General features: G+C 42.3%; 1 protein-coding gene across 1 annotated transcript; it reads right to left on the bottom strand.

The window, feature by feature from the left end:
• Positions 1-7,653: 7,653 nt before the first annotated feature.
• On the bottom strand, positions 7,654-20,375 carry LELP1 (late cornified envelope like proline rich 1). Its single transcript, XM_027095148.1, has 3 exons — positions 20,203-20,375; positions 20,082-20,171; positions 7,654-7,855 (listed from the first exon to the last, which is right to left on the bottom strand). Exons 1-3 carry the CDS (start codon positions 20,373-20,375, stop codon positions 7,654-7,656), a joined length of 465 nt encoding a protein of 154 aa, XP_026950949.1.
• Between the last annotated feature and the right edge of the window lie 1,101 nt (positions 20,376-21,476).

Genomic DNA, 21,476 nt, shown 5'->3' with positions numbered 1-21,476 from the left:
CAAAATTCAACACCCATTTATGATAAAAACCCTGCAGAAAGTAGGCACAGAGGGAACTTTCCTCAACATAATAAAGGCCATATATGACAAACCCACAGCCAACATAATCCTCAATGGTGAAAAACTGAAAGCATTTCCACTAAGATCAGGAACAAGACAAGGTTGCCCACTCTCACCACTCTTATTCAACATAGTTTTGGAAGTTTTAGCCACAGCAATCAGAGAAGAAAAGGAAATAAAAGGAATCCAAATTGGAAAAGAAGAAATAAAGCTTTCACTGTTGGCAAATGACATGATATTATACAAAGAGAATCCTAAAGATGCTACCGGAAAACTACTAGAGCTAATCAATGAATTTGGTAAAGTAACAGGATACAAAATTAATGCACAGAAATCTCTGGCATTCCTATACACTAATGATAAAAAATCTGAAAGTGAAATCAAGAAAACACTCCCATTTACTATTGCAACAAAAAGAATAAAATATCTAGGAATAAACCTACCTAAGGAGACAAAAGACCTGTATGCAGAAATTATAAGACACAGATGAAAGAAATTAAAGACAATAAAAATGGAGAGAAATACCATGTTCTTGGATTGGAAGAATCAACACTGTGAAAATGACTCTACTACCCAAAGCAATCTACAGATTCAATGTAATCTCTATCAAACTACCACTGGCATTTTTCACAGAACTAGAACAAAAATTTTCACAATTTGTATGGAAACACAAAAGACCCCGAATAGCCAAAGCAATCTGGAGAACAAAAAATGGAGCTGGAGGAATCAGGCTTCCTGACTTCAGACTATACTACAAAGCTACAGTAATCAAGACAGTATGGTACTGGCACAAAAACAGAAAGATAGATCAATGGAACAGGATAGAAAGCCCAGAGATAAACCCACGCACATATGGTCACCTTATCTTTGATAAAGGAGGCAAGAATATACAGTGGAGAAAGGACAGCCTCTTCAATAAGTGATGCTGGGAAAACTGGACAGCTACATGTAAAAATTTGACATTAGATCACTCCCTAACACCATACACAAAAATAAGCTCAAAATGGATTAAAGGCCTAAATGTAAGGCCAGAAGCTATCAAATTCTTAGAGGAAAACATAGGCAGAACACTCTATGACATAAATCACAACAAGATCCTTTTTGACCCATCTCCTAGAGAAATGGAAATAAAAACAAAAATAAACAAATGGGACCTAATGAAACTTCAAAGCTTTTGCACAGCAAAGGAAACCATAAACAAGACCAAAAGACAACCCTCAGAATGGGAGAAAATATTTGCAAATGAAGCAACTGACAAAGGATTAATCTCCTAAATTTATAAGCAGCTCATGCAGCTCAGTAACAAAAAACCAAACAACCCAATCCAAAAATGGGCAGAAGACCTAAATAGACATTTCTCCAAAGAAGATACACAGACTGCCAATAAACACATGAAAGAATGCTCAACATCATTAATCATTAGAGAAATGCAAATCAAAAGTACAATGAGATATCTCGCACCAGTCAGAATGGCCATCATCAAAAAATCTAGAAACAATAAATGCTGGATAGGATGTGGAGAAAAGGGAACCCTCTTGCACTGCTGATGGGAATGTAAATTGATACAACCACTGTGGAGAACAGTATGGAGGTTCCTTAAAAAACTACAAATAGAGCTACCATATAACCCAGCAATCCCACTACTGGGCATATACCCTGAGAAAACCATAATTCAAAAGGAGTCATGTATCAAAATGTTCATTGCAGCTCTATTTACAATAGCCTGGAGATGGAAACAACCTAAGTGTCCATCATCGGATGAATGGATAAAGAAGATGTGGCACATATATACAATGGAATATTACTCAGCCATAAAAAGAAACGAAATTGAGCTATTTGTAATGAGGTGGATAGACCTAGAGTCTGTCATACAGAGTGAAGTAAGTCAGAAAGAGAGAGACAAATACCGTATGCTAACACATATATATGGAATTTAAGAAAAAAAAATGTCATGAAGAACCTAGGGGTAAGACAGGAATAAAGACACAGACCTACTAGAGAATGGACTTGAGGATATGGGGTGGGGGAAGGGTAAGCTGTGACAAAGCTGTGACAAATGGACATATATACACTACCAAACGTAAGGTAGATAGCTAGTGGGAAGCAGCCGCATAGCACAGGGAGATCAGTTCGGTGCTTTGTGACCGCCTGGAGGGGTGGGATAGGGAGGATGGGAGGGAGGGAGACACAAGAGGGAAGAGATATGGGAACATATGTATATGTGTATAACTGATTCACTTTGTTATAAAGCAGAAACTAACACACCATTGTAAAGCAATAATACTCCAATAAAGATGTAAAAAAAAGAAAAAAAAGCCAGGAGGGTGAAAGGAAAAGTTTCAAAGCAAACACATCCAGTTTGGGTTGTCACTTCAAACTTGTTTGTCCTCCCTTTCCAGGCCTGTAGAAATCTTAAGCATTTTTCAAGGCTCCATTAAAATCTGTTATCTTCCAAGGAGGCTTTCCTGATTACTCTAAACTAGAAACACATTTGTCTCTTTCTGAACTCCCATAGAATTTATTGTTTGTGCTATTTATATGATATTTACTATCATTATTGAGAATACCAGTTATTTATGTACAAGATGTTATGACTGTACTGGGTTGTCGGTTCCTAGATGGTAGGGTCTGTGCCATAGATAGAGTAAGTGGAAGATAAATGATTATTGATGGAGTAAATTCATTAAGTAAAGAATGAAGAAGGTGAATGTGGGTGACAATGGGGTGTAGAGGAAATTTCATGTAATGGAAAAATGGGAAAACATTCATTATAAAAGAAGCCCCTAGATCATAACGTGGTGAATTGTGCTTGTTAGCTAAAGTTGAACAAATTCCAGGGACTTTAAAGCTTGAATAGGTAGGTTTAGGTCATTTCCTAAAAGAGGTATTTGGCTAAAATCAGGAAATCCTTCAAAGATTTATATAGTTTTTGGATGCTTGCTCCTGTTAATGTTTTCAAAAGGTGAGCTGTGGGAGACCAGGTGATATTTTTTCCTTTAGGACTGGTGCATGGAGGATTGATGTAGCGCCAGCGTGGTCCCCCTCAGTGTCCTGGTGAGAGATAAATGCCTGGATGGGGAGGGATCAGAGGCTGGCCAGGGGAGTGGTGCTGATGTTCCTGGGAGGGACGTGACCTTTGGGAGGCTGTGGTGGGAGTGAGGATATGTGGGATGAGGAGAGGGATTTGGAAGATCCATGAGAGTAACTGAAGAGATAGGTCATTTGGGGAATCTGGGAACTGGATGATCAGGTGTTGAATGGGGACTCTCCTGCTCCTTTTCCTTCTCCTCTTTTATCACCTCTTGCTTCCATTTCTCCTTTCCCTCTTCATGGCCTTAATCTTTTGTGTGGAATGATAAGAGACAAAGCAACCACCCCCTCCCCAAAGTCCTAGGAGGCAAAGAATTCTCTGTCATTGAGTTTATTCATTCATTCTTTCAGTCATTCTTGGCCCTGCTTTCAAGGGGCTCACAGTCTCATGGGAAATATGGGTGGAGGTAAGTCCCCACATTCCAGAAGAAGGCCCCTTCATTAGCCTTGAGTGGAAGGTCCTGGAAGGCTCTGGGGGAACAGATGTCTGTGCTGTGTTTTACTGGACAGTAGGAATTACTGCCCAGGAGGGTGGACAGGGAAATTCCAGGAAGCCTGGAGGAAGGAATACTTGTTAGGAGCCTGTTGAGATGAGAATAGAGGCTGAGGCTGACTCAGAAAAGGGGTGGGTGAGAGATTAGGGGAGGAGACTTGCTTGGTTGAGATCTCCAAGTTTTCTGCAGCAGGATGCCTGAGAAGACCTTGCTCATGCCACATGGATTTCTATGTTTTTGGCTGAGCCCAAGGAAAAGGAGACCAAATAGAAGTGCAGAACAATGGAGAAACCAGGTCACGGTCTTGTGGAGGGTGGTGAAGGCAGTTAAGAAAAGCCCAGAGTTCCACTCCTCTCAAAGGACTTTCTGCCTGACACTGCTGATTACACTGAAGTGGGTCCAGTGCGATCACAAGGGTCTTTCAATGTGAAGAGGCAGAAGGGTCAGTGTCAGAGTGATGTGATGTGCTGTGAGAAAGACTTGGCCATTGCATGTTTTGAATATGGAAGGAGACCACAGGCCAGAAATGTGGACAACATCTAGAGGCTGGAAAAGGCAAGGAAACAGATCCTCCCCTAGAGCCTCCAGAAAGAAATGTAGCCCTGCTAGCATTTTGATTTTGGCCCAGAGAGAACTGTGTTAGACTTATGACTTCCAGACTGGATGATAATGAATTTCTGATGTTAAAAAAATTTTTTTATTGGGGTATAGCTGTTTTACAATGTTGGGTTAATTTTACTGTACAGCGAAGTGAAGTAGAGTTCCCTGTGCTATACAGCAGGCTCTTATTAGTTATCTATTTTATACATATTAGTGTATATGTGTCAATCCCAATCTCCCAATTCATCCCCCCCCCACCAATTTCTGATATTTTAACCCACTAATGTTGTGGTAACTTGTTACAGCAGCAACGGAAAATTAATATACCTTCCCAATGTCTGAATTTCTTGGGGACTCTGTAGGAGGGAGGTCTCAAATGAAGAATTAAGTTCCCAGGTTAATCCTCCTTTATTTAAGTGTATCCACCAAAGAGCAGCTTTCGGTAATGCATGGAGAAAGAATGGACTCAGGATCCCACTGACCTAGGGTTGACTCTATTACATAGGGTATGTGTAATATTGGATAAGCTCTTTAGCCTCTCAGAGCCTCAATTTCCTCTTGTGGAAAAGGGATAACACTATTTCACAGACTTCTTGTGAGGAATAAGTTAGAAAACATATGCACCAACACTTAGGGCCATCAAGCTACTTACAGAATGTTAGTGCAATCTGAATCTGTTCAGGACTCATCTCCTTCATGAAGCCTTCCTGATTCCCCTCAGTTCTCCTTGTTCTATTTCCTTTCCTCTGTCCCCCCAGCACTCAGCCTCTGACTTGTACTTTTCTATGCATTGTGATTCAGTAGACAGAGTACTGCACAGAGACCCAAGAGACCTAGCTCTGTCCCTAACAAGATGTGTGACTTCAGGCAAGTCCCTGACCCTCTTTGGCCTCACATTCATCATCTTTAAAATGGGAAAGTTAGACTAGGAATCAGTTGAGTCCATTCCAGCTCTGACATTTGGTGATACTATACATGTGATCATGAATAATTAGCCTGGTATCTACATGACTTTGAAGTGTGTGCACACATATGTGTGTTGTGGGCTCTTCTTCCTTGATTAGGTTATAATCCACCCACAGGAAGACACAGTTTTCCATCTTCTGCATGTGGCAGTGACCTAGCCAGGTGGCTGAGTGACCTAAGGTGACCTGTCTTTTCCTTGGTGCAGAGATGGAGTATTTGGGGTCTGAGCCCTCAAAAATCAACCAGTATCTGGGCCTGGGCTGGGACAGCTTTGGGGAGATTATTCCACCCCACATCTTAAGATAAGGTGACTCAATAATTTCTCTAACCATCCCCAGCCCTCCAGAGAGATTTGGGACAATCTGATTGAATACCACCTGAGATTTAAGATTTTAGATTTCTACAGCTGTCGTTATTGGGAACCAGGGTGTAATTACACAGGGTCAGCAGAAGAGAGTCAGGTGTGTGCAGGACATTGCTTTGTCCCCCCCATTCCCATCAAATAACTATCTCCAGGGCTTCCCTGGTGGCGCAGGGGTTGAGAGTCCGCCTGCCAATGCAGGGGACACAGGTTCGTGCCCCGGTCCGGGAAGATCCCACATGCTGCGGAGCGGCTGGGCCTGTGAGCCATGGCCACTGAGCCTGCACGTCCGGAGCCTGTGCTCCGCAACGGGAGAGGCCACAACAGTGAGAGGCTCGCGTACCGCAAAAAACAAAAAAACAAAACCCCCGCCAAAAAACCTATCTCCTTTGTTCAGATCATAAAAGTTCCCAGACAGACTCCTCTGATTCACTCGGCTGGCCCAGTCAGCATATTACAGGACAATGGCTCTGATAAAGCTGAATGGTGAAGAATGTGGCCCGTCTCGTTTCCTGGGGAGTAGGTACCTCTGGAGAGCTTTTGGAGCTTGTGGGTTCCTGGGGCAGAGCCCACGTCTCCTTTTACTTCCTTTCCTCCAGTGTCACCCACGCAGAGAGTTTGAATCAGAGGTTGTGGGAATGGCTCTGAATCACAGGCCACAGGCCCAGAGGGGACATGAGAGGCCGCTGGACTCCACCTGCTTGTTTTAGCCCAGCATGTGCTTTAAACAGGAGGTGTGGAATCATTTATTGACTGCATTTTTTAAGATAAGGAAACAGCGGCAAGAGTGCTAAGAGTCTTCATCAAGGTCACATGGTGACCTCGTGTCTGAACTAGAGGCTGGTCCATGTAAAAACATTTAGGAAAATACTGTATTCGGGATTCTTTATAAACTTCAAGGAGGCAACAAAGATACAGGGTCAGCAGTTCTCAACATTTTTGGGGTGATGAGGAAATATTCATAGGTACATGTCTTCACCTTCAGGAGGTTCACGGCCCCCAGGTTAAAGACCACTGACACAGAAAATGGGGAGAAACGATGTTCCTAAATTGTTTGGGCTTGATGTTGGTCTTCAATCCTTTTACCTTTTGAGTCTGGGTCCTGGGTCATCTTGGCCTAAATTTGGGTTAGAAATCCTGAACTCTTCTAACAACCAACTCACTGTGCCATTGTTGCTTAAATGTTAAGTTGTTTCCCTCCCTGGAGCTTCATTTCCTCACCTGCGCACTGAGAGCCTATTAAATGCCACACCCCAAAGTCAACTTCTGGCTCCTACCATAATTCGTGGTCTCCTGGGGCCTAGCTGGAGAAACGGCCTTCAAAATCTTGCCTTCGAAGATATTTGTCTTCCTTCTCTATAACTCTCCCTTTCTCCCTCAGACCCACTGCCTCACACAGCAGATGGCAAGAAGCTCTTGTCACAGTAGGTGATGGGTGATGACTCCAGGTGCTGGCCTAGGTTCTTGAGTGCTCTTGCATCCTGGCTTTCTAAGTTCAATTTCCCCTGTGGGGGGCTTTACATATGTAATTTCACTTAGTTACTGCTCTCCAAACTTTGGAAGGACATTTTTTCTCATTCTTCATGTGAAGAAACTGTGACCCCTTCTTCCCCTGAGGTGAAACATCTTGTCTGGTCTACACAGCTGGGAGTGTAGAGCTCATTTTGAATCCATGTCTGTGGGATGATAAGCCTTTTCCTTTTACCATTTTGCCTTCCCAGGTGAGGCCAGGGGTAGGGCTGGCAGGGTCTGCATCTTGTGCCTGAGGGAAAGTGACCAAGACCAGGTGCCTTTCTCTCAGTCCCAGGCCACCCACATTCAGCCTCTTCCCCACTCCCCACCTCTGGATTCTGGGAATGACTCCATTGAGTGAGAGTAAGGAGCACAGAGGACAGGGGCTCAGCCCAGAGCAATCCCCTCCTCTTTGGAAAGGTGCCTCCAAAGCCACTGAGAACTCACTCATTTATTATTATTGAATGTCTGATGTGTGTGCCAGGCCATCTCTGTTCTCAAAAAGCTCGCAATCCAGTGTAAATGGATAACCAGATCATGGCGTGGTAAGTATCACAGGAGAGAAAGGCTCTAAGACCACAGAAAGGGGCCTTTAACCAGCCTGCGGGTGGAAGGTGGGGGCAGCTTCTTGGAGCAGGTGACCCCTGAGTTGGCCTCAGAGACGACAACTTGTCGAAGTGGATCTGTCAGAGGAGGATTCAGGGGAAGAAGGAAGGATGATGGAGGAGAAACAAGTGTAAAGTAACGAAGGCCAGCAGCTCTCTGCTGTGGGCTAGGAAATATGCACAATTACCTGTTGTTGGGCTTCAAAGTTCTAGAAGGAGGCAGAGGATTGGTGAGATAAACCTAGAGGAGAGGCGGGGCCAGATCCTGAGGAATTTTACATGACAGGTTAAGTCATTCTAGATGTTCTTTAGACAGAGGAGCCTTTAAGGGTTTTAGGCAAGAGAGTGACATGCTTAGATTTGAGTTTGGGCAAGACTTCCTTGCTTGCTTCTGCTGGAGGAAGGGCTAGAGGAAGGGGAACTTGAGGCTTCAGAAGCCAGTGAGGAGGTTCCGAGTGGTGAGGTGAGAGAGGATGAGAGCATGTCTGGTGGAAAAACCCATGAAGCCTCAGTCTGAGCAGAATTTTCTCTGAGCTTGGGAGAGAACATGGAGCTCTCGAGGTGAGACATGTGAGGTTTCCTGCACCTGGAAGATGGGTTCAGCTGAAAATACCCCAGTATGTATTTTACCATCAGTTTGTATCTTAGAATCCCTGTGTTTGGCAAATGACTTTCTCTATTTACTGATCTGTTTGCTGAGCATCAACAGCTGTAAAGTAGAAGCAGTTATGACTTGTCATCATCAATAAAGCCTCCCAGGAAGAGCCTGTGCTCCTGCCCCTGGCTGGAATATTTGGTCATGTGAAAGCAGGATCGGAAAATAGCCCAGTTTTGGTAACTGGTTACTTCCTGCCATCTCCCCAGTTCCATCTATGTGGTGGTGGGGGATTTGTGAACATGATCTCTAAGGTTCATTCCAGTTTGAGAGCTTCAAAGCTAAACATCCCTGTGTTCTGTGCCCACCCTTTCATAACAGTGGCTCACCTTACCAGTCACCCCCAGCTGGCTTTGTTGGGGAGGACTTAGAAGTGTTTTGAAGGCTGGTTGTACGCTCCCTGGTTCTTGGGAATGTGTGATGCAAGAGTCCCCTCTTGCCGCCATCCTAATGGACCCTGAGAACTGCTTTCCCATAAAAGTGGAAGGCTTGGTCCTGGCCCCTCACATTATCTGTGAGCCATCAGCCTGGCACTGCACAGATTCTCATGGTGCCACCCTTCAGGTGTTACTCCCAAGCCCCAGCAGCAGTCAACTATCCCAAAAGGAGGTGGGTGACCGCCACTGGGGCTTGAGAGTAATTATGGCATTCTGCAGGGAGCTGGCACACTCATCACATTCTAGCTGTCTTCCTGCACATTGCATTTGATCCAGTTTTTTTTGCTGGGAAAGTAGCCATTAAGAGATGTCTATCTTTGGTTTCATTTACATAGGAGAAAAGAGAACTAAATTGGCAAATGGATGGTTTCTTCTTCTCAGAACTGCCCTCCACCCAGTCTGTGCCGAGTCCTCGGAGCCCCCTGGGAGAGCACCAGCCCCTGACCAACACCGCGATGGAGCTGCTTGGCTGTGGGACTGTGATCCTATCCCTTGGAGGCAGGCACCCAAGTAGGAGTGCCTTCTTTTATACATGCACGTGCTCAGGTGGAGGAAGACATTCTTCCTTCTTTTCTGTATTTTTGTTCATTGAGCAAATGAAAGGACTTAGAGGGTCTCGGAAGTATTCATGATTATATCATTTTTTCCCCATTACAAAAGAAATAAAAGACTACCAATAAAAATTTGGAAAATAAAAATACTTCACTGGTTACCCATACTCCATTGTCCTAAAATGACTAGAATGTTGAAAAATTTCCTTTATTATTATTATTCACAGAAATTTTTGGTTAAACATAGTTGTCTATGCCATACATTCAATTGGGACCAGGAGGCACCTCTCTGCAGGACCTTGTAGTGTGCTCCATTTCTTTCCAGGAGACCCTGAGACCCCAAGGCTCACATGTCAGAGAAAGCAACTAGTAGTTTTCACAACTGAAAAATGAGGGAGTTGCACCCTAAAAGGCCTTGTCTAGCTCTTGTGCCCTAAAAGTTCTTCTGCAACCAGGATATTGTATGACCTTGGTTTGGTGGGGGTCCCAGGTATCTTTTCCTGGGCACAGTCTGAATTATCTGTAGTTATTGTACCTTCTGCTGTCCTGAACAATTTTTCCAGACTCAGAAGGATGGAAAGGTGTTTATGGGCCATGATTCCAAAGGGAGTATCTCAGATATGCCTTCTTTCTTATTTTTTAACATCTTTATTGGAGTATAATTGCTTTAAAATGGTGTGTTAGTTTCTGCTGTAAAACAAAGTGAATCAGCTATACGTATACATATATCCCCATATCCCCTCCCTCTTGTGTCTCCCTCCCACTCTCCCAATCCCACCCCTCTAGGTGGTCACAAAGCACTGTGCTGATTTCCCTGTGTGATGCAGCTGCTTCCCACTGGCTATTTTACATTTGGTAGTATATATGTCCATGCCATGCTCTCACTTCGTCTCAGCTTACCCTTTGCCCTCCCTGTGGCCTCAAGCCCATTCTCTACGTCTGTGTCTTTATTCCTGTCCTGCCCCTAGGGTCTTCAGAACCATTTTTATTCTTAGATTCCATATACATGCGTTAGCTTACAGTATTTGTTTTTCTCTTTCTGACTTACTTCACTCTGTATGACAGTCTCTACCTCAATCCACCTCACTATATATGTGCCACATCTCCTTTATCCATTCATCTATGGATGGACACTTAGGTTGCTTCCATGTCCTGGCTATTGTAAATAGAGCTACAATGAACATTGTGGTACATGACTCTTTTGGAATTATGGTTTTCTCTGGGTATATGTCCAGTAGTGGGATTCCTGGGTCGTATGGTATTTCTATGTTTAGTTTTTAAAGGAACCTCCATACTGTTCTCCATAGTGACTGTATCAATTCACATTCCTAAGAACAGTGCAAGGGTTCCCTTTTCTCCTTTTCTCACCCTTTCCAGCATTTATTGTTTGTAGATTTTTTGATGATGGCCATTCTGACTGGTGTGAAGTGATACATCATTGTAGTTTTGATTTACATTTCTCAAATGATTAGTGATGTTGAGCATCCTTTCATGTGTTTGTTGGCAATCGGTATATTTTCTTTGGAGAAATGTCTATTTAAGTCTTCTGCCCATTTTTGGATTGGGTTACTTGGTTTTTTGATATTGAGCTACATGAGTTGCTTGTATGTTTTGGAGATTAATCTTTTGTCAGTTGCTTCATTGGCAAATATTTTCTCCCATTCTGAGGGTTGTCTTTTGGTCTTGTTTATGGTTTCCTTTGCTGTTCAAAAGATTTGAAGTTTCATTAGGCCCCTTTTGTTTATTTTTGTTTTTATTTCCATTTTTCTAGGATGTGGGTCAAAAAGAATCTTGCTGTGATTTATGTCGTAGAGTGTTCTGCCTATGTTATCCTCTAAGAGTTTTATAGTGTCTGGCTTTATATTAAGTCTTTAATCCATTTTGAGTTTATTTTTATGTATGTTGTTGGGAGTGTTCTAATTTCATTCTTTTACATATAGCTGTCCAGTTTTCCCAGCACCACTTATTGAAGAGGCTGTCCTTTCTCCATTGTATATCCTTGCCTCCTTTATCAAAGATAAGGTGACCATATGTGCGTGGGTTTATCTCTGGGCTTTCTATCCTGTTCCATTGATCTATATTTCTGTTTTTGTGCCAGTACCATACTATCTTGATTACTGTAGCTTTGTAGCATAGTCTGAAGACAGGGAGCCTGATTCCTCCAGATCCGTTTTTCTTTCTCAAGATTGCTTTGGCTATTCGGGGTCTTTTGTGTTTCCATACAAATTGTGAAATTTTTTGTCCTATTTCTGTGAAAAATGCCATTGGTAGTTTGATAGGGATTGCATTGAATCTGTAGATTCCTTTAGGTAGTAGACTCATTTTCACAATATTGATTCTTCCAATCCAAAACTTTGTGTATCTCTCCAACTGTTTTTATCATGTTTAATTTCTTTCATCAGTGTCTTATAGTTTTCTGCATACAGGTCTTCTCTCTCCTTAGGTAGGTTTATTCCTAGGTATTTTATTCTTTTTGTTGCAATGGTAAATGGGAGTGTTTCCTTAATTTCTCTTTCAGATTTTTCATCATTAGTGTATAGGAATGCCGGAGATTTCTGTGCATTAATTTTGTATCCTGCTACTTTACCAAATTCATTGATTAGCTCTAGTAGTTTTCTGGTAGCATCTTTAGGATTCTCTATGTATACTATCATGTCATCTGCAAACAGTGACAGCTTTACTTCTTCCTTTCCGATTGGGATTCCTTTTATTTCCTTTTCTTCTCTGATTGCTGTGGCTAAAACTTCCAAAACTATGTTGAATAAGAGTGGTGAGAGTGGGCAACCTTGTCTTGTTTCTGAACTTAGTGGAAATGCTTTCAGTTTTGCACCATTGAGAATGATGTTGGCTGTCGGTTTGTCATATATGGCGTTTATTATGTTGAGGTAAGTTCCCTCTATGCCTATTTTCTGGAGGGATATTTATCAATTTTCTTTTGAATTTTGTCAAAAGCTTTTTCTGCATCTATTGAGATGATCATATGGCTTTTCTCCTTCAATTTGTTAATATGGTTTCTCACATTGATTGATTTTCAGGTATTGAAGAATCCTTGCATTCCTGGGATAAACCCCACTAGATCATGGTGATCCTTTTAATGTGCTGTTGGATTCTGTTTGCTGGTATTTTGTTGCGGATTTTTACATCTATGTTCATCAGTGATATTGGCCTGTAGTTTTCTTTCTTTGTGACATCCTTGTCTGGTTTTGGTATCAAGGTGATGGTGGCCTTGTAGAATGAATTTGGGAGTGTTACTCCCTCTGCTATATTTTGGAATAGTTTGAGAAGGATAGGTGTTAGCTCTTCTCTAAATGTTTGATAGAATTCGCCTGTGAAGCCATCTGGTCCTGGGCTTTTGTTTGTTGGAAGATTTTAAACCACAGTTTCAATTTCAGTGTTTGTGATTGGTCTGTTCATATTTTCTATTTCTTCCTGATTCATTCTTGGCAAGTTGTGCATTTCTAAGAATTTGTCCATTTCTTCCAGGTTGTCCATTTTAGTGGCATAGGGTTGCTTGTAGTAATCTCTCATGATCTTTTGTATTTCTGCAGTGTCAATTGTTACTTCTCCTTTTTCTTTTCTAATTGTATTGATTTGAGTCTTCTCCCTTTTTTTCTTGATGAGTCTGGCTAATGGTTTATCTGTTTTGTTTATCTTCTCAAAGAACCAGCTTTTAGTTTTATTGATCTTTGCTATCGTGTCCTTCATTTCTTTTTCATTTATTTCTGATCTGATCTTTATGATTTCTTTCCTTCTGCTAACTTTGGCGGTTTTTTCTGTTCTTCTTTCTCTAATTGCTTTAAGTACAAGGTTAGGTTATTTATTCTAGATGTTTCCTGTTTCTTAAGGTGGGCTTGTATTGCTATAATCTTCCCTCTTAGAACTGCTTTTGTTGCATCCCATAGGTTTAGGTTCGTCGTGTCTCCATTGTCATTTGTTTCTAGGTATTTTTAAATTTCCTCTTTATTTCTTCAGTGATCACTTCGTTATTATGTATGTATTGTTTAGCCTCCATGTGTTTGTATTTTTTACAGATCTTTTCCTGTAATTGATATCTAGTCTCATAGCGTTGTGGTCGGAAAAGATACTTGATAGAATCTCAATTTTCTTAAATTTACTAAGGCTTGATTTGTGACCCAAGATATGATCTATCCTGGAGAATGTTCCATGAGCACTTGAGAAAAATGTGTATTCTGTTGTTTTTGGATGGAGTGTCCTAAACATATGAATTAAGTCCATCTTGTTTAGTGTATCATTTAAAGCTTGTGTTTCCTTATTTACTTTCATTTTGGATGATCTGTCCATTAGTGAAAGTGGGGTGTTAAAGTCCCCTACTATGAATGTGTTACTGTCAATTTCCCCTTTTATGGGTGTTAGTATTTACCTTATGTATTTAGGTGCTCTTATGTTGGGGGCATAAATATTTACAATTGTTATATCTTCCTCTTGGATTGATCCCTTGATCCTTATGTAGTGTCCTTCTTTGTCTCTTCTAATAGTCTTTTTTTAAAGTCTATTTTGTCTGATATGAGAATTGCTACTCCAGCTTTCTTTTGATTTCCATTTGCATGGAATATCTTTTTCCATCCCCTTGCTTTCAGTCTGTATGTGTCCCTAGGTCTGAAGTGGGTCTCTTGTAGACAGCATATATATGGGTCTTGTTTTTGTATCCCTCAACCAATCTGTGTCTTTTGGTGGGAGAATTTAGTCCATTTACATTTAAGGTAATTATCGATATGTATGTTCGTATTCCTATTTCCTAAATTGTTTTGGCTTTGTTATTGTAGGGATTTTCCTTCTCTTGTGTTTCTTGCCTAGAGAAGTTCCTTTAGCATTTGTTGAAAAGCTGGTTTGGTGGTGCTGAACTCTGTCAGCTTTTGCTTGTCTGTAAATGTTTTAATTTCTCTATCAAATCTGAATGAGATCCTTGCTGGTTAGAGTAATCTTGGTTGCAGTTTTTTCTCCTTCATCACTTTTAATATGTCCTGCCACTCCCTTCTGGCTTGCAGAGTTTCTGCTGAAATATCAGCTGTTAACCTTATGGGGATTCCCGTGTGTGTTTTTTGTTGTTTTTTTCCTTGCTGCTTTTAATATGCTTTCTTTGATATTAATTTTTGACAGTTTGATTAATATGTTTCTTGGTGTATTTCTCCTTGAGTTTATCCTGTATGGGACTCTCTGTGCTTCCTGGACTTGATTAACTATTTCCTTTCCCATATTAGGGAAGTTTTCAACTATAATCTCTTCAAATATTTCCTCAGTCCTTTTCTTTTCCTCTTCTTCTTCTGGAACCCCTATAATTCGAATGTTGGTGTGTTTAGTGTTGTCCCAGAGGTCTCTGAGACTGTCCTCAATTCTTTTCATTCTTTTTTCTTTATTCTGCTCTGCAGTAGTTATTTCCACTATTTTATCTTCCAGGTCACTTATCCGTTCTTCTGCCTCAGTTATTCTGCTATTGATCCCATCTAGAGTATTTTTCATTTCATTTATTGTGTTGTTCATCATTGTTTGTTTCCTGTTTAGTTTTTCTAGGTCCTTGTTAAATGTGTCTTGCATTTTGTCTCTTCTATTTCCATGATTTTCGATGATCTTTACTATCATTATTCTGAATTCTTTTTCAGGTAGACTGCCTATTTCCTCTTCATTTGTTAGGTCTGGTGGGTTTTTATCTTGCTCCTTCATCTGCTGTGTGTTTTTCTGTCTTCTCATTTTGCTTATCTTACTGTGTTTTAGGTATTTTTGCAGTCTGCAGGTTCGTAGTTCCCGTTGTTTTTGGTGTCTGTCCCCAGTGACTAAGGTTGGTTCAGTGGGTTGTGTAGGCTTCCTGGTGGAGGGGATTAGTGCCTGTGTTGTGGTGGATGAGGCTGGATCTTGTCTCTCTGGTGGGCAGGTCCACGTCTGGTGGTGTTTTTTGGGGTGTCTGTGGACTTATTATGATTTTAGGCAACCTCTCTGCTAATGGGTGAGGTTGTGTTCCTGTCTTGCTAGTTGTTTGGCATAGGATGTCCAGCACTGTATCTTGCTGGTCGTTGAGTGAAGCCAGGTGCTTGAGATGGAGATCTCTGGGAGTTTTTCACCATTTGATATTATATGGAGCTGGGAGGTCTCTTGTTGACCAGTGTCCTGAAGTTGGCTCTCCCACCTCAGAGGCACAACACTGACTCCTGGCTGAAGCACCAAGAGCCTTTCATCCACACGGCTCAGAATAAAAGGGAGAAAAAGTAGAGAGAAAGAATTAGTAGAAGTGGGAAGAAAGAAAGAAAGAAGGAAAGAAAGAAAGGAAGGAAGGAAGGAAGGAAGGAAGGGAGAAAGAAAGAAAGAAAGAAAGAAGAAAAGAAGGAAAGAAGGAAAGAAAGAAAGAAAGGAGGGAGGGAGGGAGGGAGGGAGGGAAGGACGGTGGGAGGAAGGAAGGAAGGAAGGAGGGAAGGAAGGAAAAAAGAAAGAAGGTAAAGTATCATAAATAAAGTAAAATATAATAAAGTTATTAAATTAAAAAATAATTATTCAGAAAACAAAACAAAACAAAAGAAAACAAAAAAACGGATGGATAGAACCTTAGGACAAATGGTGGAAGCAAAGCTATACAGACAAAATCTCACACAGAAGCATATACATACACACTCACAAAAAGAGGAAAAGGGGAAAAAATCATAAATCTTGCTCTCAAAGTCCACCTTCTCAATTTGGGATGATTCGTTGTCTATTCATGTATTCCACAGATGCAGGGTACATCAAGTTGATTGTGGAGCTTTAATCCTCTGCTTCTGACGCTGCTGGGAGAGATTTCCCTTTCTCTTCTTTGTTCTCACAGCTCCCAGGGGCTCAGCTTTGTATTTGGCCCCACCTCTGGGTGTAGGTCGCCGAAGGGCGTGTGTTTTTTGCTCAGACAGGACGGGGTTAAAGGAGCCACTGATTCGGGGGCTCTGGCTCACTCAGGCCGGGGGGAGGGAGGGGCACGGAGTGCAGGGCGAGCCTGGGGCGGCAGAGGCCGGCATGATGTTGCACCAGCCTGAGGCTCGCCGTGCGTTCTCCCGGGGAAGTTGTCCCTGGATCCCGGGAACGTGGCAGTGGCGGGCTGCACAAGCTCCCCGGAAGGGAGGTGTGGATAGTGACCTGTGCACGCACACAGTTTTCTTGGTGGCAGCAGCAGCAGCCTTAGTGTCCCCTGCCCGTCTCTGGGTCTGCGCTTTTAGCCGTGGCTCGCGTCCATCTCTGGAGCTCCTTTAAGCAGCGCTCTTAATCCCCTCTCCTTGCGCACCAGGAAACAAAGAGGGAAGAGAAAGTCTCTTGTCTCTTCGGCAGCTCCAGACCTTTTCCCGGACTCCCTCCCGGCTAGCTGTGGTGTACTAACCCCTTCAGGCTGTGTTCACGCCCCCAACCCCAGTCCTCTCTCTGCGCTGGTTGGAGCATTTAATCCATTTAAGGTAATGATTGATATGTATATTCCTAATACCATTTTCTTAATTGTTTTGTCATTGTAGGTCTTTTCTTTCTCCTGTTTTGCCTGCCTAGAGAAGTTTCTTTATTGTTTGTTGTAAACCTGGTTTGGTGGTCATGAATTCTCTTAGCTTTGCTTGTCTGTAAAGCTTTTAATTTCTCTGTTGAATCGGGATGAGATCTTTGCCGGGTAGAGTAATCTTGGTTGTAGGTTTTTCTCTTTCATCACTTTAAATATGTCCTGCCCCTCCCTTCTGGCTTTCAGAGTTTCTGCTGAAAGATCAGCTGTTAATCTTATGGGGATTCCCTTGTATGTTATTTGTTGCGTTTTCCTTGCTGCTTTCAATATTTTTTCTTTGTATTTAATTTTTTATAGTTTGGTAAATATGTGTCTTGGTGTGTTTCTCCTTGGAGTTACGCAGTATGTGACTCTCTGCACTTCTTGGACTTGATTGACAATTTCCTTTTCCATATTGAGGAAGTTTTCAACTATAATCTGTTTAATATTTTTCAGACACTTTCTTTTTCTCTTCTTCTTCTGGGACCCCTATAATTCGTATATTGGTGTGTTTAATGTTATCCCAGAGGTCTCTAAGAATGTCCTCCATTCTTTTTTCTTTATTCTGCTCTGTGGTAGTTATTTCCACTATTATATTTTCCAGGTTAGTTATCCACTCTTCTGCCTCAGTATTCTGCTATTGATTCCTTCCTGAGAATTTTTACTTTCATTTATTGTGTTGTTCTTCTTTGTTTTTTTGCTCTTTAGTTCTTCTAGGTCCTTGTTAAACATTTCTTGTATTTTCTCTATTCGTTTTCCAAGATTTTGGATCATCTTTGCTGTTATTACTCTGAATTCTTTTTCAGGTAGACTGCCCATTTCCTCTTCATTTGTTTGTTCTGGTGGGTTTGACCTTGCTCCTTCATGTGCTGTGTGTTTCTCTCTATTCTCATTTTGCATAACTTACTGTGTTTCGGGTCTCCTTTTTGCAGGCTTCAGGTTCATCATTCCTACTGTTTTTCGTGTTTTCCCGCAGTGGCTAAGGTTGGCTCAGTGGGTTGTGTAGGCTTCCTGGTGGAGGGGACTGGTGCCTCTGTTCAGATGGATGAGGTTGTTGTCTTTCTGGTGGGCAGTGCCACGTCTGGTGGTGTGTTTTGTGATGTCTGTGAACTTATTCTTATTTTAGGAAGCCTCTCTGCTAATGGGTGAGGCTGTGTTCCTATCTTGCTAGTTGTTTTGCCTGGCATGTCCATCACTGGAGCTTGCTGGTTGTTGTGTGGAGGTGGGTCTTAGTGTTGAGATGGAGATATCTGGGAGAGCTCTTGCCGATTGATATTATGAGGGGCCGGGGGGGTCTCTGGTGGACCAACGTCCTGAAGTCGACTCTCCCACCTCAGAGGCTCAGGCGTGACACCCAGCCAGAGCACCAAGACCCTGTCAGCCACACAGCTTTTTGGTATGGATTCATTGGCCAAGGCACAAGGGCACCTTCTGAAGTGATTGTTATTTTTCGTATCCTGATTGAGGTTTAAGATCTGTCCATTTCAGAATAAGTAAATTATATTTCAATTAAAAGAAACTCAGCCGTGAAGATTTATGATCCTTTTCAGTCTCTTTCACAATCCAATCTTAAGGAAGCACATAAAATATTACCTGCGAATGAGTGAACAGGATGCAGTTCTGGATGTTTCAAGTTCTAAATCACAGAACAGCAGGTAAGGAAGCAGGTTGGTAGAATCACTCCCACTTATAACATGACCTGACCTCTTTCATTACCTTTGTGACAGCAAAGAATACTAAACCTACTTCTGCTTGGATGTTGTGAGCTGTGATGATAGCCTGCATTTTTGGAAAGAACCAATCAGGTTTCTTTCCTGAAATAACAGGAATACCTCGTACCCAAGCCATCAACAATGTGGGTCCACTTGGCCAAGGACCTTACCACATGGAGAGGTCTAAGAGGTGAGGATACCCATCCTGAAGAGGAGTGGAGACTGGTGGGGATGAGAAAGATTGAAACAGTGGCAGTGAATCTGTGCTCTCAGACCCTGAAGTCCTTGTTCTTATAGTTCTTTTTCAATTCTACATGCCCCCTCTTCATCCTAATATCCTTCCCAGCAATATGAACTGATAACTTGTGAATTAATCCACTTTGATGTGTACTCCCTGTAGCTACTTGTACACTAACATATCAGCTGTGAAAACTTTTCTGGTTCATTCCTAGTTGAGGTCCTCCCAGATTTATCCTTTTCTATTTTTTGTACTTAATTATTTCTTTGGAAATTGTATATAGATTCACAGAAAGTTGCAAAAATAGAGATCCCATGTCCCCTTCACTGGAATTCTCTCAAGGGTGACATGGTGACATGTTGCATAACTATACTCCAGGATCAAAGTCAGCCAACTGACATTGGTGTAATCCACAAACTCCCCTTTTATTTCTTATTTTTTAGAAGAATGTTTAGCTGTGCTTACTGGTATGAGTTAGAACCTGATTATTGCACTCAGGAGATTTACAGCCTGATGAGGAAGTGAAGCACAAGGCAGTCAAGTTCAGGTGTGTTGTGTCACACCTGGGCAGGTACAGCATGCTCCCCTCACTGTGTCCCAGCAAACCAGGCACTTGGCATTTGTTAACTCCTTAAGCCACACAACCACCAGGTAACACCAATACTATTAGTATCCTCATTCCTTTTACAGAGAGAAGGAAACTAGGGCTCAGGGAAGGTAACCAACTGGCTTAAGGTCACAAAATTGGGGGGAGCAGAGCTAGAGTTTAAACCCATGAAGCCTATTTTCAGAGTGTTCTGCCCAAACATTATGCAATGGGACTAATAGCCAAGGGTAGAATTCTTTCCCTGAGTCTTTGTGGAACTTTCCCCAGCGTCATTCCTGTTTCCCCTCACACACTCTTCCCCGCTTGTGCTCATTGGGTTCCCGGGGTTAGCCACTTCAATAGCCATGTTTATCGCTCTCTCAGGCTGTGCTCTAGCAGGAATACATTCCCTGGGTGCACCTCTCAGAAGATGCCACGTCCCTCTATGCAGCAGGTGGGGTTAGAGACCTGGCCATCTTCCAAGGTTGTTGAGTGTGGAGGGCCAGGGTCCTAGCCTCACATTCAGGGGGTTGCTTCTTGGTGGTATAATGCTGGAAAACAAGAAACAAACCAAAACTACCAAGAAACCAGGAGAAGAAAGTCCTGCACAGCAGAGGAACACATTTACTTGTCAGTTCATGGCTTCAGCTCTCAGCCCCATAGTGGTGAATATGGTGGAGATGGTGGATGTAGTGGGCTGGGTAGTGCCCTTGGTGCCTCACTCTGGGGGTGGGTAGGGCTGTGGGCATTTAGGAAGACAGGGCTTGGAACATGGCTTGGGAGGACAGGGAGCTGGGCTGGGGCATGGTGGAGGGCAGAGTGGGGGGCATGGGGGACATGGGACACTTCGGTGGTGCTGGGCACTTTTCCTGTGGGCACTTTTCAGAGCACCGTTGCAGCAGCTTCTTTAAACAGCTGGACTGGCATTTAGTTTCACACCTTTGTTCACACCTGGGATCACATTGCTTGGGCTCATTCTTGGGTTCACTAGGTTTGTTTTTATCATCACTCGACATTCCTTCTTGATTTTCTGAAACCTGCAAAGAAATACGTGACAGGTTATGTGTGAGAGACCACATTGCAAGGTGGGAGAGGACCAGTACAGCCTTCTCACACACACCTCCTGCCCTGCCCATTCTTGTTCTTAAGAAAGCCTTTCCTGGGATGTGTTCAGGCTCTAGAATAAATTCTCATCTAAGGTCTGTCCTCTTGTCCTTGCAGTGCATTGGTGACAACATTTCTTGATCTCTCCACCATTGCTATGATTTCTTTTCACTTATTCTTGTCTCCATTCCATAGCCCCTAGCAGGAGCTCTTAACCTTAGGGTCCTTGGACCGCCCCCCACAACCCAACCATATTTAACCATATATTTATCAATATAATTGGTATCTTCTGTAACCCCATGTATTTTATTTCATTCATTTTAAAACATTATTCTGAAGAGTCCTTAAGCTTGATCAGACTTCTAAATGCATCCATGGCACGACAACAGTTTTAAAGAACTCCTGTAAGGGCACCTCCTTATCCCTCTGGAGATGGAATGGGAGGATATGTTAGTGGGCTTGGGGACCTATGACACTTCTTCCAATTCTATGTCTTGCCTAAGCCCTCAAAACCTTGAGAACTGCTTTTGTCACTTGAGGACTGAGCATGGAAAAGAGTTGAATTCCTACCACGGCTGGGCTCCCATGGACCACTCTAGGAACTCCTCCGCCGGGTGATTAGGGTAAGGAAAGAAGTTAAGAGAAGAGGTGATAAACTGGGAAATTCTAGTTTCTCTGAAAATATGAATGTTGGAGCCACAAACTATGATTTTAGGGAGTAAATCCTTTTCCCCTCTGTTGAGTTTTGCCCTGAGATAGGTCTTCCTCTATAGACTGTTTGACTTCTGGATATGGACAGGACTTTTCAGTCTCTGACAATACTTGCAAGTTGGATCTAATTGGCACATCTTTGATTTCCTTTAACAATATAAAAATAAAATTTTTAAATCTAATTTTGTTTTAAAGTCAGTATGGCTCTCTGGAGAGACAGATCATTACATTGAACTCCAAAATGGTTAAGAATTACTCTTTCAAATGAGGTGTAGCTAGATCCTGCTACTGAAAATGAGAGG

The sequence above is a fragment of the Aethalodelphis obliquidens genome, unplaced genomic scaffold (assembly GCF_003676395.1).
Source record: "Aethalodelphis obliquidens isolate GAN/ISIS:26980383/991018 unplaced genomic scaffold, ASM367639v1 scaffold90, whole genome shotgun sequence".
Classification (NCBI taxonomy): domain Eukaryota; kingdom Metazoa; phylum Chordata; class Mammalia; order Artiodactyla; family Delphinidae; genus Aethalodelphis; species Aethalodelphis obliquidens.
Note: the sequence above shows the minus strand (reverse complement) of the source record. Positions and strands in the feature narration are given on the sequence as shown.

Coding starts and splice junctions, on each gene's coding strand:
- LELP1 (XM_027095148.1), bottom strand. CDS start 20,375: ATGTCGAGTGATGATAAAAACAAACCTAGTGAACCCAAGAATGAGCCC. Junction 20,172..20,202: donor TGCCCAGCACCACCGAAGTG/TCCCATGTCCCC, acceptor CCCACTCTGCCC/TCCACCATGCCCCAGCCCAG. Junction 7,856..20,081: donor CAGCCCTACCCACCCCCAGA/GTGAGGCACCAA, acceptor CATATTTCCTAG/CCCACAGCAGAGAGCTGCTG.